Below are 20724 nucleotides of genomic sequence, written 5' to 3' on the forward strand. Positions count from 1 at the left end.
GAGCTGCGTCACTGGGCTTAAAGATCATGTGCGGGGGGGATGCCCAGGAGCGCTTGGCCGGCGGGAAGTACTCAGCAGCTGGTGGCATCTGCATTCACTGTACCTACTTACTTCCATCAGCCTTTCCATTCCACCTTGCTGGGCCTTTCGGAACGCCGGCAAAGCAAATTACCCATTGTTTCTGCATTGCATATTTATTTTCTGTATATTATGATGCTTTGGCATCTTAAGACCTTTCTGGCTTGGGAGAGGTTGCCCCGCGTGGGGTTAGCCAATCCTCAAAGATATAAAAGGACCCAGTGGGGAGCATGCCTTCCATATGGGAACCAAGCAGCCCAGAGCCGTACCTCCTCCATCTAGACCGAGCAGCCCAGGGGACAATACTCTTTTTAGGGCCAGGTGCCAGGCAACTAGGGACACCCTACAGCTTAGACCCTGCTGGAATTATTCAAGGCAGCCAATGCTAAGCTGCTTACACTGCCCTGCTCTGCCCTTTCCCATGGAAGCCCCAGTAAGGGTTATGGCCTGGGCTCTCTCCTCCTCCTGCTGCTTCTGCCTCCTGACCACCCTCATGCCTTCATGTGGAGTGCTGTGCCCCTTGTCTGTAGGACCCGGAATATAATAAACTTTCCTTCTAAGCCCCATTCCTATCTAGTCCTGTGTCCCATTGACTGTACTATCCCATACCCAACACGTGTATTCCTAGAACAGATTCTACACAACCAGTATGCTCAAGGTTGCATTTGACCTCAGGTTGTAAATAAGAGGTTAATGACTGGTACTTTTTGTAAACCACTACAGAAAGGAAAAAAAAACCCTGTAAATCTCATTAATAATCAAATAAGTAAATTTCATTAATAATCAAATAGCACAAGTACTGCTTTCAGTTCGTTAACATTTGTAAAGATAAACTGTCAAAATACCTTCCAAGATAGGAAGTGCCAGGTTTACTTGTGAATCCTACTGAACATTTAAGAAAGAAATTATACCAATTCTTTACAATCTCTACCAGGAGATATAAACAGAGGAAATGGTTCTTAACCCATTCTTTGAGACCAGCATTACCATAATACCAAAAACAGATGAAGACATTACAAGAAAGGAAAACGACAGATCAAAATCTTTCATGAACACAGATGGAAAAATCCTCAACAAAATATTAGCACATCAAATCCAACAATGTATAAAATAATTATATGCCATGACCAAGTGAAATTTATTCCAGGTGTGCAAGGCTGGTTCAAGAGTTAAAAATCATCTAATGTAACCCATCACACCAAGCTAAAGAAATAGCACATGATCATATCAACAGAGGCAGAAAAAAATTTGACAAAATCCAACACACATTCATGATAAAAAACTCAGTAAACTATGAATACAGGAGAACTTCCTAAACTTGATAAAGAATACCTATAAAAAGCTAAGTAAGATCACAGTTAATGGTGAGAATCTCAAAGCTTTCCCACTAAGATCAAAACAAGACAAAGATGTCCCCTCCCGCCAGAGCTTTTTAACATCATGGTGGGAGTCCTAGCTGATGCAGTCAGACCAGCAAAGGAAATAAAATGTATACTGATTGAAAAGGAATAAATAAAATTGTCTTTGTGGATGACAAAAAGAATCAATGAACACAACTCCTGGAGCTAATAAGTGATTAAAGCAAAGTTGCAGGATACCAGGATACAGAATCAATCCCTTTTGAATATACCAGCAATGAATAAGTGGAATTTGAAATTAGAAACCCACCACTTACATTAGCACCCCCAAAATGAAATACTTGTGTGTAAGTTTAATAAAATATGTACAAGAGCTATATGAAAAACTACTAGACTGATGGATGATCTCACATAAGAACTGAGTAAATGGAGAGGGGTCCCATGTCCACGGAGAGGAAGACTCAATTTTGTCAAGATGTCAGTTCTCAACTTGATCTAGAGATTCAAGGCGATCCCAGTCAAAGGTACAGTACGTTATTTTACTGATATCGATAAACTGATTCTCAAGTTAAAAAAAAGAGTCAAAAGACCCAGAATAGCCAACGCAATATTAAAGAACAAAGTGAGAGGACTGACATTACCTGACTTCAAAACTTACTGTAAAACTATGGTTTAATAGTATGTGAATCTATGGCATAAAGAGGGGTATTGGTAATTAATAGACAAACAGTGCAATGAAACAGCATAGCGAGACCAGAAATAGACTCACATAGATACAGTCCACTGGTCTTGGGCAAGCAAAGATAGTACAATGGAGAGATTATCTTTTAACAACAACTGGACATCCACATGCAAAGAAATGAACCTAGGCACAGACCTTACACCTTTCACAAAAAATTAAGTCACATGGATTGTAGGCTTAAGTGGAAAATGAAGAACTATCAACTCTGAGAAGATAACATGGGGAAAACCCAGATCGCCCTGGGTATGGTGATGAGTGAGTTTTTTGATGCCAAATACATGATCCATGAAAGCAAAAGTGTAGAAGCTGGACATCAGTAATATTTAAAACTTCCGATCTGTGAAAGAAAATGTAAAGAAATTAGAAGAGAAGCCACAGACTGGGAGAAAATATTTACAAAAGATGAATCTGATAAAAGACTGTTATCTAAAATGTTAAAAGAACTCTTAAAACTCAAAAGCAAGAAAACAAACAACCTGATTAATAAATGGCCAAAGGCCTTAACGGAAACAGTCCCCAAAGAAGAAAAACAGATAGCAAATAAGCACATGAAAAATTGCTCCACATCATACGTCATCTGGGGACTGCAAGTTAAAACAAGGAGATATAAGTAAATATCTATTAGAATGACCAAAAACAAGATACTATCAACACTAAATGGGGAGGAGCATGTGATGCCTCTTGTGGTGTGACCAGGGTGACGGCTCCCCCCATGTTGTGTATCACTCACGCTGTGATGTAGGGGAGATACCCCACGATGTCTGTCCTGTGATGTAGGGGAGATACCCCCATGATGTTCATGCTGTGATGTAGGGGAGATACCCCGGCATGATGTCCATGCTGTGATGTAGGGGAGATACCCCGGCATGATGTCCATGCTGTGATGTAGGGGAGACACCCCGGCATCATGTCCCCACTGTGATGTAGGGGAGATACCCCCATGATGTCTGCACTGTGATGTGGGGGAGACAGTCCCATGATGTCTGCACTGTGATGTGGGGGAGACACCCCAGCATGATGTACTGGAGACTGTAATATAGGACACGATCCCCACTTTTCTGCACAGGGTCCTTGCCCTTTGAGCAGGTCAGAGAATAGGCGGAGGAGCTGTGTTACCTCCTGCCTGGTAGGCACCAGAGTACATTGTTGCCGCCTCTGGGGGTGGGGAGGTCCCGCGGCCCCATGGGTGGTTCTTTGGGCTGGGGAGGGGATCCTGGCCATGGAGGTTGACCGATGGGGCTGTAGACACATTAGTGAGTAGGCGCAGAGAGCAGGCCCAGGTCAGGCGTCAGAGCGGGACCCCCTCCCCCCAACCCTGCCCAGGAGGTCCCAGGGCCAATCTGGTGGAGCAGGTTCTCCTCGTCAGAGTCATGGACACTTATGACCATCTAATGAGACCACCGACCTCATCTCCAGGAGATGATCATCAACGCTCCACCAAATGAATCCTGCCTGAGAGCCGAGCAGGGACCCGGGCCGACTCTTCTGGTTGCGCCTCTTCCTTTATACGTGGGGCAGTGAAGAGCAGTAATGACTCGTGGGAGTCCGTCTGGGGAGCACAGGGACCGAGGTGGGCATCTGTCGGCTCCTGCAGAGTTCTGTCCATCACCCACCTGCCGCAATGACTCTCCTGACCATCGCCCTCTCCCCAGCTGTCCACCCGGTTCTTGCCGGCTGGCCTTCAGCAAGAGTGGAGGAGGGTTTGCTGAGGCCATGGCTCAAGCTGGAGCAAGCATCGGGGTCCCCCGGGAGCTTGGGCACCTGCTTCAGAGCTTGCCAGTCAGGGTCCAGGTGGCTGGGAATGTGCCTCTCTACCCAGGCCCCAGGTGACATGAGGCTGGTCTAACCCATGACACTTGGGCTGTAGATTCAGGCGAAGGTCAAGGGAATGAACACACTTGGGCACCCGCCCCCCATGTGCCCAGCACTTGGTACCCCAACCCCAGCAGCGCCCCAGGGTGTGCATGATTTGGGTGGCCTCCATTGCGGAGGGAATTCCTGTCCCTTCCCAGGGCCCCTTGGGCACTGGCCCCAGGCACACCCGTGAGCTCCTGCGTCTAGGATCTGGGCTGTGTGGCCGTGACAGGAGCGAGGTTACTTGCACGGATTTACATCATCCCCGATGTTGATCGAGGAACACGACGCAACATCTTTTTGTTTTTTTTTCCCCTGGGGTTAAAAACAACTTCCCTTGGAGGGGCCTCTGGGTTACAGCGTTCCCTCCCTTTGAAGGTTTGACTTCGCCCTTGACCCTTGCATTGTTTTTTACAGCTCTGATTGCCCAATTTCCCCACTGCTGGTGAGTAAGTGGCACGCTGTGTGCGGGCGGAACTGGATCCACCAGGTGACGGGAGGCCCTGTGCAGTTTCATCATCTGGAGACACCCCCGCCTCTGCCCAGAGCAGCTGAGAGGACACTGCCGCTCAGGATGGTGGAGGCCCCTTTGTTCAGGGCTCCCATTGCTCTCCCGCAGGCCAGGAAACTGAGGCCCAGGGAGGTGGTACAATGGGCCAGGACACGGAAATCCAAGGTGCCAACACAGGCAGACTAGCCGGGCAGGCGCTGCGCCTCCCCGACCTGCCCCTGTGCCCCCACCCCCGAGTCCTACACACAGCAGGTGACACTTGTCCCCTGCAGCCAGGGGCCGATGCATGTGCGGTGTCAGGAAGGGACTGACAGAGACGCTGGGCACAGTCAGGGTCCCCTTCACGTCACGCCCAGCCCTGGGTCGCACAGGGGGGTCGCTCTCCAGGTGGAGGATGTGCCCCGGGAGGCAGGGTGGGCGTCTCTCTGTGGCTGGGGCTCCACAGGGTTGATGCTCTTTCTTGCCTAGTACATATAACACATTCCATACTCGGCACAGAAAGCTTCCCCTATGTGCCCCCACACTGCCTTTCCACCCTGCCCCCCAAATACAGCCCTGATTGCCTTTGAGCTTGCAGTTTGCAGCCCTCCCTGACATCAGATGCTTGCAGGCTTCGATTTGGGCCCAGTGGGCTTCACCCCAGATGGTGGTGCGAAGACTTACCCCGTGAGATCCTGGGAGAGTCCTCTGGCAATGCTGGTGGGCACGGCATGGTGCCAGGTGCATAAGGCAGGTCTGTGAAACCCCGGCTCCCCACCGCCCCCACCCCTGCTCTCCCTGCCCTGGGGCTCCTCCAACACTGGTCAGATGGGCAGGGGCGCCCATCGGTGTCCTCTGCAGGGTGCGGGGTGAGGGGGGCCGGGAGCCCTGCACTGCCCTCCCCGCCTGGCAGGAGACCCATAGGCAAGGGCAGGTTTACACGGCCCTTCAGCAGGGCCGGCCCGGCGTGTCACACGCTTCTGGGACACCGGGGAGCCGCCGGCAAGGCTCCTGAGAGGAGAGGACATTGAGCAGGTCCCAAGGGCTGGCGAAGGGGCAGCAGGGAGTTCTTCGAATCCAGACCCACGCTGAGGAGACGGGGCCGAGCCTGGGAAAGGGCCCGTGGAGACGGAGACGAAACCGTGCACTGCTTCCCCAGGGACAGGACGCCGGCCTTGGCGGTCTCCCTTCCCGCTGTGTCTGCTCGGCTCTGGCCCCGCGGGACCCTCCCTCCGGCAGCACCCCTCCCTGTCCCTGGGGCCAGCTGCCCTTTCCTTCCTGCAGACGTTTGTGAGCGTGTCCGCGGACCGTTCTGCGTTCAGATCTCTGAGGGCAGGGCTGTGTCTCCGGGGTGGCTGGCCCGCCTCCGTCCCGGGGTCTGGCCTGCAGCCGGTGCCCAGCCTGAAGGGACATTGGCAGGATGGTCTCGGCACTGGTCTCTGGTCTGCAGGCCTGCCCCCTGGATCGTTCCCGGGGTCCCTTCTGACCACTGCACCCCTGGCCCCGCCTAAATCCTCCCATGGTGGCCCAACAGTATCTCCAGCTTCTGCCTCCCGTTCCCCCTGCTGTCATTCCAGCGTCCAGGCAGAAGAACTCTGGGTCCTTCCCCCAACACACCGCCCCCTTCCCGGTTCCCTGCCTCACCCACTTGCCTGCCCAGCGGGGCCATCCTCTGCTGTTTGGGAAGAACTTCTTCCCCTCCGACACCTGCCTTGGCTGGTGGCTTCTGTGGGAAGCGCCCATGCGTGGCTCCATGCCCTGTGGCCTGCTGTTTGCCACCACACTCTGGACTCTCCAGGGAAGCGCTTATCTCCAGGACCAGCTTATAATTGGCTGGTCCGGGGCGTACCTCCTGCCAGATGCCACGGCCCGCACCCCAGACGGCCCCCATCCTCTGCATGTCCTCTGCTGGGGGAAGGACAGGGTGTGAGACCTCCCGCGGAAGGCCGGGCACCACGGGCAGCAGGACCCGGGACTCATGGGTGCACTCAGGAGCAGGCACCCCCAGGATGGACAGACAGGCAGGGCCCACAGAGGCCTCCAGGAGGAACTGCCCGGTTTGTATCGTTGTGGCCAGGGAAGCAGAGAACTCTGTCTCCGGGGTTTGGTTTGTGGCTACCGTGAGGCAAGCAGTGGAAACATTTGGGAAATAGATGTACACGGAGAGGAACTTCCACTACGTGCTGAATGAGGGAGACCTGGGGTGGGGTTGGGGGCTTCACCAGGCAAGTGCACAACAGGGTGAACTGTCCGGGGCTGGCACGGACCCGTGCACAGTAGGTGGGCCCTGAATGTTTACCCAATGATGCCCTCTTGTGTGTGTGTGTGTGATTAAGGGACCATTTCAGGTAGACACACAGATCCTAAATGGAGGAAGTCAGAGGAAATTCAGAGCACAGATCCTTCTTTCGGAAATGAAATCATTTAGGAACCTACACCAAAAATAATGCGCAGCTAGTCGAAAGCCACGGTCAGCTCCTTAACCAGACACTGAACTTTACTCCATAAAAATAATGACAAACATGACCTTGAACTTCCGACGGCCATGATTTCCGCTGACCTTGTTTTGATCATAGCTGGTGCTGTGGTCAGGGACAGAGCAGAGCAGAAACCCAAGCCACCGGCCCGGTGAGGCGGCTACAAATGGAGCTGGTAAATTCATGGTAATGTGGTTACTCTTGAGATGGATAATAGATAGGATAATAAAAGTTACGATCATACGAAATGATGTAGTATTTACTAGACACTGTAAATCCAGAAAGACGGAGGTGTGCACAGGGCGAAGCAGTCCCTCCCCCAGTCCCTGATTTCACGCCCCTCCCCACCAAGGAGGCCCTGACATCAGTGTCTTATGCATTCCTTCCAAGATAGTCCATACATTTAGAATCACGCTGACCTGTATGTTCCTATTTTTTGTACACAAACTGCATATTCTGTACCTCCTCATTTTCTAAAAAAATTTTATTTATTTATTAGAGAAAGAGAGACTAGCGAGAGAGGGCAAGAGCGGTGAGGCAGAGGGAGAGGCAGACTCCCCGCTGAGCAGGGAGCCCGACGCAGGGCTTGATCCCAGGACCCCGAGACGGTGACCTGAGCTGAAAGGCAGACGCTTCACCGACTGAGCCCCCCAGGCGCCTGTGCACCTCTTCATTTTACTTCACTTGGAAATTATACTTAGCTTGCAAAACTTCACTAAATCTTGGACGTTTTCTCTATCAGTAAGTGTGGAGCTGCCTGCTTCTTGTGAATAGCTGCCTAGTTTCTGGGGGCTGTGTGTCCACAAGAGCACCTGCAGGTCCCGGGGACGAACAGACCCATTTCCCACTGCCTTTAAAGATACAGTGACATTTTTCTTGCAACCCCAGGAGAATATCTAATAAAAAGGAGTTTTCATGAAAGAAAAAGACTCCTGATAAAAATTTGGTCCCACGGGGCACCTGGGTGGCTCAGACGGTTTGCACGCCAGACTCTTGGTTTTGGCTCAGGTCTGATCTCAGGGTCGTGAGATCGAGGCCCACATCCGGCTCTGCGCTCAGTGGGGAATCTGCTTGAGATTCTCTTCCTCTACCCGCCTCCCCCCCCCCCCCCAGCCAGCTCTCGCTCTCTCTAAAATAAATAAATCTTAAAGTTTTTTTTTTTTTTTTTTTGGTCTGAGACAGAAAGTCAGAGGAAGAAGCCTGGGGTCTGGGCTCCATTCTGCGGCCTTGGGCTTGTGTCTTCATGGACCCTGAGCCCTGCTCTTCTCTGGAAGCCAGCGAGCAAGGTCAGTCCCTGGAGACTGTGGTGACACTGGGAGCTTGGCACCAGCCCTGGAGGGAGCTGTCCCTTTCCCTCCATCCTCCCTCCTGGGAAAGGCTGTGATGCGTGCAGGTCCGTGGGCTGGAGGCCTTCTGCCTACAGAGGGAGAAGCAATCCAGGGCTTTGCCACTGAAAACTGGCCAGGGGTCCCTCCTTTCCTCTCCCTGGGCCTCGGTTTCCCCGTTTGAAAACTGGCCGCGAGGGCTGGCTTTGCCCCGCTGATCTCTGCAGGGGCCCGCGGACGGCTGGGCAGGGGGATGCCCCTTGAGCAAAACAAGAGAGACCTGGCCGTGCGCTCCTGCTTAGAATTGCCCTTTGGTTCCAGGTGGGAGCCCTAGCAGGACAAACACAGTCGGAAACCTGGACCAGTAACCCTCCCTCCGCCCACCTTTGCGCAGGCTCTGGGACGCGCGAGCAAAACAAACTTTTTCTCCTCCCCCCCCCCCCCCCCGCCCCCAAACTTCTATTGAGCGCCAGCCACAAAGCACGCCGCTCAGGCAATCATTAACCGCGCCTTCAGCGGGGAGGGGAGGGCGGGCCGCACCCTTTATAAGGCGCGCGCGGCTCCTGGCGAGCATGGAGCGTCGGCCACCCAGCCAGCACCCGCTACTTGGCCCCCGCTCGCTCGCAAGCGCGGCCACTCCGCTCCCGTCCGCCGCGCCTGCTCTCCACAATGCCTGAGGTCCTCGCAGCCCGCGCCTGGCCGCTTCTGCTCCTGCTGGCCGTCCAGCTGGGCGCGACGGCGGGCGCCCCCCAGCCATGGCACTGCGCGCCCTGCTCCGCCGAGAAGCTCGCGCTCTGCCCTCCCGTGCCCGACTCCTGCGCTGAGGCCGCCCCGCCCGCCAGCTGCGGCTGCTGCCCGATGTGCGCCCTGCCATCGGGCGCCGCCTGCGGGGTGGCCACTGCGCGATGCGCCACCGGGCTCAGCTGCCGTGCGCCGCCGGCGACCCCGCGGCCGCTGCACGCCCTCATCCGCGGCCAAGGCGTCTGCGGGCCCACCGATCCCGAAGCAGGTAGGACCATACCCCCCCACTACGGGGTCCACTTCCCCCCCCCCCCCACGCCCCAAGTCAGATTGCGGGGGTGTGGGGCGGGGATGGCCAGTGTGGAGCAAACCCACCCAAGTCCAGAGCTTGGAGGGGAAAGGATCACACGGATGAGCCCCGTCATTCATTCCATGGTCCTGCGGCAAGTGCCCAGGAGAGGGCCGGAGAGGCGGGAGGGCCTCGCACAACTTGGTGGGAAAGCTGGGGACAGGGCCCCGACCTGGACCGCAGCCCACGGATGGGGGGGTAACCCAGTCCGCCGAGAGAGGAGGGAGGCCATGGGGGGGGGCTGGCCCTCCTTTCTGCTGCTGAGTGGCCGCCCCCCCCATGGTGGGGGGCTCGCCCAGAGCCTCTGGGAAGGCCTGCGATGGGGATCCCTCCCGCCCCAGGGCAAGCGTTTGGAATGTCCTTTGTAGTGGACTTCCGTGGAGACAGCCCGAGCTTGGCAACTGTTTACAGAACCCCTGTGAGCAGAGGCTGTAAACTTCGCTTGCATTCACGGCGATAGGAACACAGCCTTTGCCGTGTGTGTTGCCCCTGAGGACTTGACAGTCAGATCTTTGCTGAAATTCGCAGGGATTTATTTGTAGTGGGAAGCAGAGGAAATGCCCCCACCCCCTACCTCCCCATCGGGCCAGTGGCTGCCCTGTCCTGTGTCATTCTTGGAGGAATCCTGTGGTTCTCTGCCCTGGGAGGGGACCTGCCAGAGCGCGTGACCCTTGCAAGGAGGGACACGGTGTTCCTGCGGGGTCTCTGCCTTCAGAGTCAGTAAAATGGGGTCATCTCAATGGTCTTCAAAGGAGTTGAATCCCCGGGACCCCCTCAGGAAACCAGCTCTTTGTGACTCTGTCCACGCACCGAATCCAAACGTGGACGTGGCTTCGCTCTCCTGCTACTTTAGAAGCAAAAACACAGGGTACCCGTGCAAGACCCCCCCCCCCCCCCCCCCCGCTTACAAAATTGTCTGTTGGGTCGTCTGATTCCCCGGACGCTGTCAGAAGCTCTGTTAAAGAGCAAGTGGGCATAACTGAGGGTCAATAATGACCACCCTACTGCCCCAGCCTGGATTCTTGGGAGAGGAAGCCACTCCCAGGGGGGGACAGGGGCGGAAGCTTGGGGAGGGCTCACGGGTCTGCGACGCTGCCTTTTTCAGATGCCAAGGAGTCCTTGGAGAGCTCTGAGATCACCCAGGAGCAGCTCCTGGAGAACTTCCATCTGATGGCCCCATCGGAGGAGGACATGCCTGTCCTCTGGAACGCAATCAGTAGTTACAAGACCATGCGAGCTGGGCATGCCTCGGACTCGGACTCTGACAAGTTGAAGGTGAGGCCCCGGGGCCCGTGCCAAGCAGACCCAGTGGGCTTCCCTGGGGCCCGAGGGCCTGGGAATGAACGCTTTCCTCCCCAAGGCCTGATGGATGGATGTTTCCCACCTCAGCTTTGTCCAGCTTTTCCCGCAGGGACTTCGAGGAGGAGAGCCTGTTGGGTGGAAAGCCAGCCCTTCTGCTGTGTGGCTTCAGATATGTGTCTGTCACACCGCCCTATAGCTCAGCCCAGGACTTTACACTCCCCCCCCCCCAGGATCCCTGCTTTCTAAAAATTGTGGTCAGAGAGGCATAACATGACATTTATGATTTTAACCATTATACAGTATAGTTCTGTGGTCTTGATTCTGTAAGCAGCACCGCCGTCCATCTCGAGAACTGTGTTATCTGCCTGAATCTCTGTCCCCACTAAACACTAAATCCCCCGGCCCGCCCTATTCGACGGCTGGTTTTCATCCGACCACTTGAGGGCGACGGGGAGTCAAAGCTGGAGAGATGGGCAGGTGTGTGAGGAAAAAGAGAGAAAATGGTCCCCACAAACACGAGCCCCCAGAAAAGTGGGGGTCTGACCCACTTCCCGGACACTTCAGGATGCTGTCTGCACATGGTGCCCGATGGGGAACAGTTCATTCTTATCTCCAAGTAGCCGGATGGATGCTTCGATCCTCGCTTGATCTAGCCTCTGTGAAATAATGGCGTAGAGGAAGGGGGTTCACAATCTCGAAGTCTCTGCTGCTGGAAGGGCTGGGTTCTCCTTCCCGTCAGATGGCCGGGGCAAATGAACACAGGGCAGAGGCAGGGGGGAGCACCCGGGGGACGGGGAGCTCCGGTCTCCCTGTAGGTGTTTAGCCAACGTTCAGGGAGGGTGGGTGTGCCCCCCCAAATCTCAACAACTCTCACATACCCTAGCCCCCTCCCCACCCCCAGGGCAGGTCTGCCCCGCCCCCAGAGCCCCACAGAACCTCTCCCGCCAGTCCTGTTTAGGCGGACAATTCACTTTTCCTTGTCATTTATCACAATGTCAAAATGTTCTTTCTAGGAGCCTTGCCGGCGAGAGCTCCACAGGATACTGGCACAACTCGCCAAGGAACATCAGTCGCCCAGACACCTTAGCAATTTCTACCTGCCCAACTGCAACAAGAATGGATTCTATCACAGCAAACAGGTGTGCACCTTGCCCAGGGCATCCTGGTGGGGACGGCCCCTGCTGGCACATCCCGGCAAAGCCACCCTTTCCTCCAACAGGGCGTCCAGTCCCAAATAGGCACCGTAAAGCCCCCAGCTGACCATATTAAGTGAGAGCCCCCCCTCTGGGGCTAGGGGCAGGCAGCCCCTGGGAGCCTGAAGACCAGCTCGGTGGTCACGGCCAGTGGGGGACCCCGCACCGGGTCAGGGGCTCCGGCTCAAGCGTGACCCTGCCACTCGGCAAGCCCGAGCAGGTGGGCGACAGGTCCCAGATCTGTTTCCCGTCGGTCCCACCAGAGGAAGGAGATAGCTCTTAGGAAAGCGAGTGTCTCCTTGGACCAGTCTCACTGCTCGCCTCCCCACAAAGGGAGACAGCCCGCTCAGTGAAACACAGTAGCGTTTTCCAGCTTACCAGATAACAAAGGAGATCAAAACCAAACCAAACACTTAATTTTGAGGAGCTCCTTAGGACTCAGTGAAGCACGGGGCCCGGGGGGCGGGTGTAACCAGGCGAAACGGGACAAGGCCATGGTTTCCTGATGAAGAGTCTGCCCGGGGGGGGGGTGGGGGTGGGGGTGCATCCAAGGTGATGGCGGCCACATGCAGGCCACGCTCCCTCCGGGCTCGGCAGCCTGCTGTCGGGGCCACAAGCCAGACACCTGTGCTCACACGAGGCCATTGAACACATGCACAATGTCCTCATCAGCTGGACACTCGGCCCTAGTCTCTATTTTACGGGGAGAACGGCGGGCGAGCTTGTTGGGAGTGCCCGCCCCGGCCATGGTCATGGTGGCTCCGAGCTCCCCCTCCCCCCAGCTTCTCCTGGGCTGCTCCTGACCTTGCCTTCTGTCTTGCCTCTGCAGTGCCGGACGGCCACGGACGGTCAGCGGGGGCTCTGTTGGTGTGTCTACCCCTGGAGCGGGGAGAGGATCCCAGGATCCGTGGAAGTCAGAGACGACCCCAAATGCAATCAATATTTTGCCATGCACAGCTGAGAGTGCATGCCCCGTCATCTGTCCCTTCACAGGAAATATTTAAGTACATAGCATATTTATAGTCCAGAAATCATGCACACTTATCTATATATATATATGTATATGTGTGGGAACCACTTTTATATGCCACATGCTAGTGGACACATAAATCTGTAGTTTATTTATTCACTGTACATGTATTTTTTCGACACAGTCCCTGTGCTGTGTTACTTTGTAAATCATGAAACCTGTCACATCGCACTGGGTGTAAATACTTGATTGCAGTTCCCCAAAGTTCCCTGCTTCTGGTTCTGAAGAGCTGGGGCAGGGGGCGGGAATAAAGCCTGGAAAATGCAAACCTGAAATGTGTAGCAGGTGCTTTTTTTTTCAAGTGACTTAACAGGATGCTGAAGAAGGACTCCTTCTGCAGCCACAGATCCGAGTCTGTGTAAACGCGCAGGGAGAGTCGGGGCGATGATGGGACCAGAGTGGGCCGTGGCCACGTTGCTCGGAGTTCCCGAGTTGGCTGTGTTGTCCGACACACCCGCATGGTGCAGACATAGTGCGAATAAATGTTCCACCTGGGAGCCCGGTGGCTGCCGTGGACGTGGACTGAATGTTCCCTCCTTGTCTCTGAAGTCCCTCTCATGCACCCCCTTCTCACGCAGCTGTGGTGTTTCAGGCTCCCAGGCCTACGGCTGGCAGGTCTGCTCTTCCCCCTACCCCCTACTCCCCCAATCTGGGTCCTAACCTCTGATGACTCACCCCTTCTCTGCCTCTGTGAACAGGATCTTAAATGCGGAACACAAGCACTTCCTTCACTTGCCCCTCACCCTCTCCCGCCTCTGTCCTCGGCAGGGCTCGACGGTCTGTAGGTGGGTACCCGCTTGCCCCTTCTATTTGGATGGCTGAGCCCTGAGTGCACGGGGCTTCTCTGCTCCTTGGATCCCTTATTCCTTCAACTATTCCTTGTTTGCTCTTCCGGAGGCAGAGCCCTGCTGACTCTTCCTTCCACATTTCTCCAGGGATGGATATCTTATCCATCTCAGTGGGTCCCCCCCGGCCTCTTGGCTGTCTCCACCCCATCTCCTGGGTGCCCCCTACCTCGGCTGTGGGAAAAGCCAGAGTCTCCCCATCTCACGTGCCCCTCACCCTCCATGGTCTGGGCTCTAGCTCCCCATCCTGGGTCTCTCCTTTCAGCCTCTGACCCATGGGGGCTGTCCCCCCTCTGCCAAGCCCCCAGGAGTGGCCTGTGAGCTCAACATCCAATATTATAATATCTTAAGACTATGGACACAAACTCTTCAACAAAATACTAGTAAACTGAATCCAGCAACATATTAAAATAATCATTCATTCGGCGCCTGGGTGGCTCAGTCGGTTAAGTATCCAACTCTTGGTTTCGGTTCAGGTTGTAATCTCAGGGTTGTGAGATCGAGCCCTGCGACAGGCTCCACGTTGAGCTTGGAGTCTGCTTAAGATTCTCTCTTTCCCTCTGCTCCTCCTCCACTAATGTGTGCATGTGCACTCTCTCTTTCTCTCTTAAAAAAAAAGTCAATCGCCATGACAAAGTGGGATTTATCTCAGGAATGCAAGGTTGTTCCAACATCCTAACACAAATTGATGTACTAAATCATATCAATAGAATAAAAACCTAAAAATCACACGGTCATCTCAAGAGACTCAGAAAAAGCATTTGATAACATCCAATACCCTTTCATGGTAAAAAACAAAAACAAAAACAAAACAAATCTCAATGGACTAGGAATAGAAAGAACTTCCTCAAGCTGACTAAAGGGATCTAGGAAAATCCCACAGGTGACAATGTAGTTAATGGGGAAAGTCTGTGTGCCTCTCCTCTTCCCCCTGCAGATGGGAAAACAAGACAGGATGTCTGCCCCCACCACTTCTTTTCAACATTGTACTGGAGGTTCTATCAGTTAGGCAAGAAAAATAAATAAAAGGCATTCAGATAAAGGAAAACTAGAACTACCTCTATTTGAAGATGGTCTGATCTTACATATAGAAAATCCTAGGCAATCCACTATTCAATGAGTTTAGCAAGGTTGCAGGATACAAGATCAATATAAAAAAAATCAATTCTATTTCTATATGTTTACTTCATTCAACCCAAAAAGAAAATTAAGAAAATAACTTCTCTCGTTTTTTAGCATTAAAAAAAAATAAAATACTTGGTAATACACTTAACAAAAGAAGTACAAAGTAAAAACTACAAAATATTGTTGAAAGAAATTAAAGGAGATCTAAATAAATGGAAAACATACCATGTTCATGGACCAGAAGGCCTGACGTCAACATTAAACACCCTAAACTAACCCACAGATTAAACACAATCCTTTTCAGAATCTTAGCTGACTTCTCTGTAGAAACTGACAAGCTGACTTTAAATATTGTACAAAACTACAAGGGGTCTAGAATAGCCCAGACAATCCTGAAAAAGAACAAAGTAGAAGGACTCACACTTCCTGATTGCAAAACTTACTACAAAGCAATGGTGATCAAACAGTGTGTTACTGGAGTAAGGCTAGACATGTAGATCAATAAAATAGAATCAAAAGGCCATTAATATACCCATACATTGCTGATCAGCTGATTTTCAACGAGGGTTGGAAGACCATTTAATGAAGATGAAATTTTTTTTTTTCAACAAATGGGGCTGGGAAAACTGGATAGTCACATGTAAAAGAATGAAATTGGACCCCTACCTCACACTATAAAAAAAGATTCAATCAAAATCCATAAAGATGTAAATGTAAGAGCTAAAAATATAAAATTCTTAGAAGAAAACATAGGGGTAAATCTTCATGACCTCGGACTTGGCAAAAGATTCTTAGATATGACACCAGAAACACAAGTGACAAAACTAAAACGATAATCAAATTTTATCATAATTAAAAACTCATGTGCTTCAAAGGCCACCATCAAGAAAGCAAAAGGACCACCCGCAGAATGAAAGACAATATTTGCAAATTACAAATCTGATAATACCGGTATCTAGAATATATAAGGAACTCTTACAACTCAGTAGTATAAAGACAAACAACCCAATTAAAAAATGGGCAACTTATATGAACAGACATTTCTCCAAAGAAGACATACAGTCACTAAGTGCACGAAAAGATGCTCACCCTCATTAGTCATTGGGGAAATGCAAATCAAAACCCCAGTGAGTCACCACTTTGCACACCTTAGGATGGCTGTAATCAAAACATCAGGTCACAAGTGCTGGTGGGGATATGCAGAAATCAGGCCCTCATACTCTGCTGGTGAGAAAATAAAACGGTGCAACCACTTTGGAAAGCAGTCTGGCCATTCCTCAAACGATTCCACAAAGATTTACCATAGGACCTGGCAATTCCACTTCTAGAGATATATCCAAGATAGGTGAAACATAGGTCCATTGCAAAAACTCGTACACAGATGTTATGTTCTAGATGCATTATTTATAATGGCTAAAAGGTAGAACTAATCCAAATGCTCATCAGTAGACGAATGGATAAACACGGTATCGTGTATTGATACCACGGAACTACTACTTGGCCATAAAAAGGAATGATGCATGCTACAACACGGATGGCCCTTGAAAACAGTATGCTCAGTGAATGAGACCCGTCATAAACGACCTCACATTATGTGGTTCTGTTCACGTGAACGTCCAAAATTCTGTTCATGTGAACGTCCAAAACGGGAAAGCTGCAGAGACAGAAAAGAATGAGTGGTTGCTTAGGGCTGGGATGAGGGGCTGGCGGACGACAGCTGATGGGCATAGGGGTTCTTATTCAGTGATGGAAATGTTCTGAAACTGAGCGAGGATGATGCCACATGTTGGTGAATACACTCAACGCCATGGAATTGTACACTTTAAATGGGGGCATTGCATGGTATGGGAAATCTATCTCAACAAAGCTGTTAAAAAAGGATTTTCTGGGGGCAGAGGTTATGCTGGATTCCAGGAGAAGGCACAGGAGCCGGAAGACCAGGTGGGAGTTGGCTGGAACCATGGAGAGCTAGCGACTTTTGGAGTCGCTGTGCTCCCTGGCTCCAGCCTCTTTCCGGGCTGTCTTTGAACCCCTTCTAATCAGCTGTGAGAATTCATCACAATCCCCCGTTGATAGCACACTCCCATTATGGGTCTACATTGGGCTCTCTTATTATTTGTTCTATTTTTAATAATGCAGTAAGGATCCATGGTCTCACATGCCAACTTGAAAACAATTCTGGCAATCACTTAGAGTGAGGGCGTGGCTCTCCCTTCACTGTGGATATAGTTGTATATATAGTTGTACATCATCTATGCTTATTTTTTTTAGTATGGTTTTTTTTTTAAAGATTTTATTTATTCATTTGAGAGAGAGAGAGAAAGAGAGAGAGAGAACGAGCAGGGGGAGAGGCAGAGGGAGAGGGAGAAACAGATTCCCCACTGAGCACAGACCCCAACTCGGGGCTCGAACTCATGACCCTGAGATCATGACCTGAGCCGAAATCGAGAGTCAGATGCTTAACCGACTGAGCCACCCGGACGCCCCTTAACAGTTTTTATAGTGCTGAATTTTGTCAACTGTTCTTGCTGTCTGTATGTCTTTTTCTTGTTAGTATACTCATGTGATTAGTTATATTTGCTCTCTTTGTAGAGTTTCTAATATTAAATTATTTTGTATGCCTGGAATGAATCCAAGTTGGAAATGGCATAATACCTTTTTTCCCTTTAAATTTTTTTACTGTTATGTTAATCACCATACATTACATCATTAGTTCTTGATGTAGAGTTCCATGATTCATTGTTTGTGCATAACACCCAGTGCTCCATGCAGAATGTGCCCTCTTTAATACCCATCACCAGGCTCACCCATCCCCCCACCCCCCTCCCCTCTAGAACCCTCAGTTTGTTTTTCAGAGTCCATCGTCTCTCATGGTTCGTCTCCCCCTCCGACTTACTCCCCTTCATTCTTCCCCTCCTGCGATCTTCTTCTTCTTTTTTTCCTTAACATATGGAAATGGCATAATACCTTTTACATGAACTGTGGGATTTGATTTAGTAACAATTTCCTTGGGATTTTTATATCGATGAGCTCAATAGGTGGGTACTTTGCCTTTTTGTCTTTGTGTGGTTTTGGTTTTGGGGTTATACTGCTTTTGTAGGATGAATCGAGGTCTTTTATAGTTTCTTAAGACGTTCTTTTTGATTGGGACGCTCTGTTCCTCAAGCATTTAGTAGGACTCGTGAGACCATTTGGATGTGGTGTTTTCTTTGCGGGAATATTTTAAACCAGTCCTCCAAATGCTGTCACAATTATAGGAATCTTCAGGTTTTTTTTTTTTAAGATTTTATTTATTTATTTGTCAGAGAGAGAGAGAGCACAAGCCGGGGAAGCAGCAAGCAAAGGGAGAAGCGGGCTCTCTGCCGCGCAGGGAGCCCGATGCGGGACTCGATCCCAGGACCCCAGGATCATGACCTGAGCCGAAGGCAGATGCTTAACTGACTGAGCCACCCAGGCGCCCCGAGAATGTTCAGGCTTTTGATCTGTTCCTCAAAATTATAACTTCTATGAAATTTTATGTTTTATTTGGGTTTTTGAAGTTGACAGTGTACAGTTTTGATAGTATTTTCTAATACTATACTAATAATCTATAGATTTCCTGCTTTATCTGCTTTTATACCCCCTTTCTCTCATAATATTAGCTGTGACTGCTTTGTTCCTGACAATCTTTTTAAAGGTGTTTGCCTCTTTTGTTCGGCGTTTCAAAGAAGAAGCGTTGATTGTGTTGATCTCATTTCTTCTCGGAGATGCTTTCCACCCTTCTCCTTATGAACTGCCTGCTTGTGTGGTCTCTGGGTTTGCTGTAAGCACCGTAGGTAATCACTTAGCTGATTTTCAGCCCTTTCTTTACCTGATGTAGGTATTTCGAGCATATATTTCTTTTGATCTTCTTGCTTGTCATTATCATTAACATTATCCACAGAGTTTTAATTTCAAGATGGTTAGTTCCTCCTTAAACCTTGAGTTATTCATCTCTGTGCTTTTCCATTTTCGAAAATGTGGGGATCTAGGGAGATTATTTCTGTCCTTAATTCTCAATTTAATCACGTTATGGTCATAAACTATCATATACATGGTATCTATTCTTTTAATTCTGAGGCTTTCTTATGACCTGATATGTGATCGATTTTTCAAAGCTCTGTAGGTTCTTGAGAAAGACGTGTAGTCTGTAATTTCCCCACATAAATTGGTTCAGCTAAGCTGGGTAGTTTGGAGGTTCCAGATCTCCTAAATCCCCGCTGATTTTTTTTTTTTTGTCTGTTTAGCAATCAATAATGAAAAGAGGGCAAAAATCCTTGTAATCATATTAATTTTCAAATAAGATAGTTGAAAGATACTTATTAGATGCACATGTGGTTAAAACAGCTAACTACTCCTGGTTAGTTTACCCTCTTGTTATCTTGTAGTGACTGGCCCTACCTCTAAGAAACCACTCTCTGTCTTAAAATCTATTTGTTCTCAGGGTACTAGCTGCTCTACTTTGTGTTGGTTAGTTTTTTTTTTTTCTGATATCATTTTTCTACCTTTTAACTTTTAGCCTTGTCTGTTGTAATAAGATGTATCTTGATTTTTAACAAATGAATCTGCCTCTCTCTGTTCAACTGGCAAATCTTAACATCTGTTTAAATCAGTTTCTGAATCTCGGCATGAGTGACATCTTGGGTGGGATAATTGCTCGTGGCAGGGCTGTCCTGTTGTGGGAAGCTTAGCAGTACCCGTGGCGTCCGCCTGCGGGACGCCAGGGCCCCCTCCAGGTGTGGGGCCAGATACCTCTGCAGACACCGCCCGCTGTCCTGGGGGGGGGGCAGGGGACAGCTCTGGTGCCACTGGGGAACCACTGATTCCACAGTGCTGACCGTGGAATCCGTTCATAGCACTTCCGTTTGTTATTTGAGTTCACCCCCCTCCACCTTCTACCCTCAACATCCAGGATTTGTAGGCTGCCATACGAGGTCTTCCTCCAAAGTGCTGTCAGTGTGCTTCTCTGGGGCGGCTCGCCTACCGGGGGCCCTCAGGGCCTGAGACTATTTCTCGCGTCATTCCTTTGTCCTTCCTGCATCCAGAGTCGTGGTCGCACACTTGTTTCTGTATCTGGGACCAGCTTTTTCTCTCTCGAAGCTTTGATATTTTACAAATTCACCATAATGTATTCATCAGCGGATATTCTTTTCCTTTTAAAGATTTTATTTATTTATTTTAGAGAGAGCAGGGGAAGGGGCAGAGAGGGAATCTCAAGCAGACTCCCTGCTGAGCGTGGAGCCAGCCGAATGCTGGGCTCGATTTCACGACCCTGAGGTCATGACCTGAGCTGAAATCAAGAGCCGGACGCTTAACCGACTGAGCCACCAGGCGCCCCCGTCACTCTTTTTAAACTGTATCTGCTTGTACATTCAGTGGAGCCCATCAACCTAAAGTCTTTCTTTTTTTTTTTTTTTCTTACAATGAGAAATGTATCTCTTATTTCTTTGAATATTCGCCAGGACGTCTGTGGTCTGGACTCAACCTCCCTGCTTCCAGCCTCTATTCCTCTCAATTGTTCTGTTTATTTTGCAGTTGGTGTTTCCTGCTTCCTTGCGGGACAGGTGGCCAACTTGATCTTCACTAAGTCGGCCTCTGGCTTTACCCGTTCTGTTCTTTACCCCACCTATTTGTTCTTTGTTTCAACCATTAGAAACTTCAAGCCACCTTTGCCATTTGGCTCCTCTTTATGGTTCCTGTTCTTACGTTGTGATATATGATACCTGTGATATGATACCTTCCCTCTGCTCTTCACACCTGTGCTGGAGGGACAGTTATGATTTTGTTTCCAGGGGAA

The 20724-nt window shown here is 50.6% G+C and overlaps 1 protein-coding gene across 1 annotated transcript; it reads left to right on the forward strand.

Moving 5' to 3' along the window:
- The first annotated feature begins 8887 nt into the window (after window positions 1-8887).
- Window positions 8888-13214, forward strand: IGFBP1 (insulin like growth factor binding protein 1). The gene is made up of 4 exons (XM_027573994.2): window positions 8888-9333; window positions 10520-10689; window positions 11730-11855; window positions 12739-13214. Exons 1-4 carry the CDS (start codon window positions 8994-8996, stop codon window positions 12868-12870), a joined length of 768 nt encoding a protein of 255 aa, XP_027429795.1. The 5' UTR covers window positions 8888-8993; the 3' UTR covers window positions 12871-13214.
- Window positions 13215-20724: the final 7510 nt, after the last annotated feature.

This window comes from Zalophus californianus, chromosome 12 (assembly GCF_009762305.2).
Source record: "Zalophus californianus isolate mZalCal1 chromosome 12, mZalCal1.pri.v2, whole genome shotgun sequence".
Classification (NCBI taxonomy): domain Eukaryota; kingdom Metazoa; phylum Chordata; class Mammalia; order Carnivora; family Otariidae; genus Zalophus; species Zalophus californianus.

Excerpts from the sequence above, each read along its gene's own strand:
- IGFBP1 (XM_027573994.2), top strand. The coding sequence starts at position 8,994 with ATGCCTGAGGTCCTCGCAGCCCGCGCCTGGCCGCTTCTGCTCCTGCTG. Across the intron at positions 10,690-11,729 it reads CGGACTCTGACAAGTTGAAG|GAGCCTTGCCGGCGAGAGCT; the intron begins GTGAGGCCCCGG and ends TGTTCTTTCTAG. Across the intron at positions 11,856-12,738 it reads GATTCTATCACAGCAAACAG|TGCCGGACGGCCACGGACGG; the intron begins GTGTGCACCTTG and ends TTGCCTCTGCAG.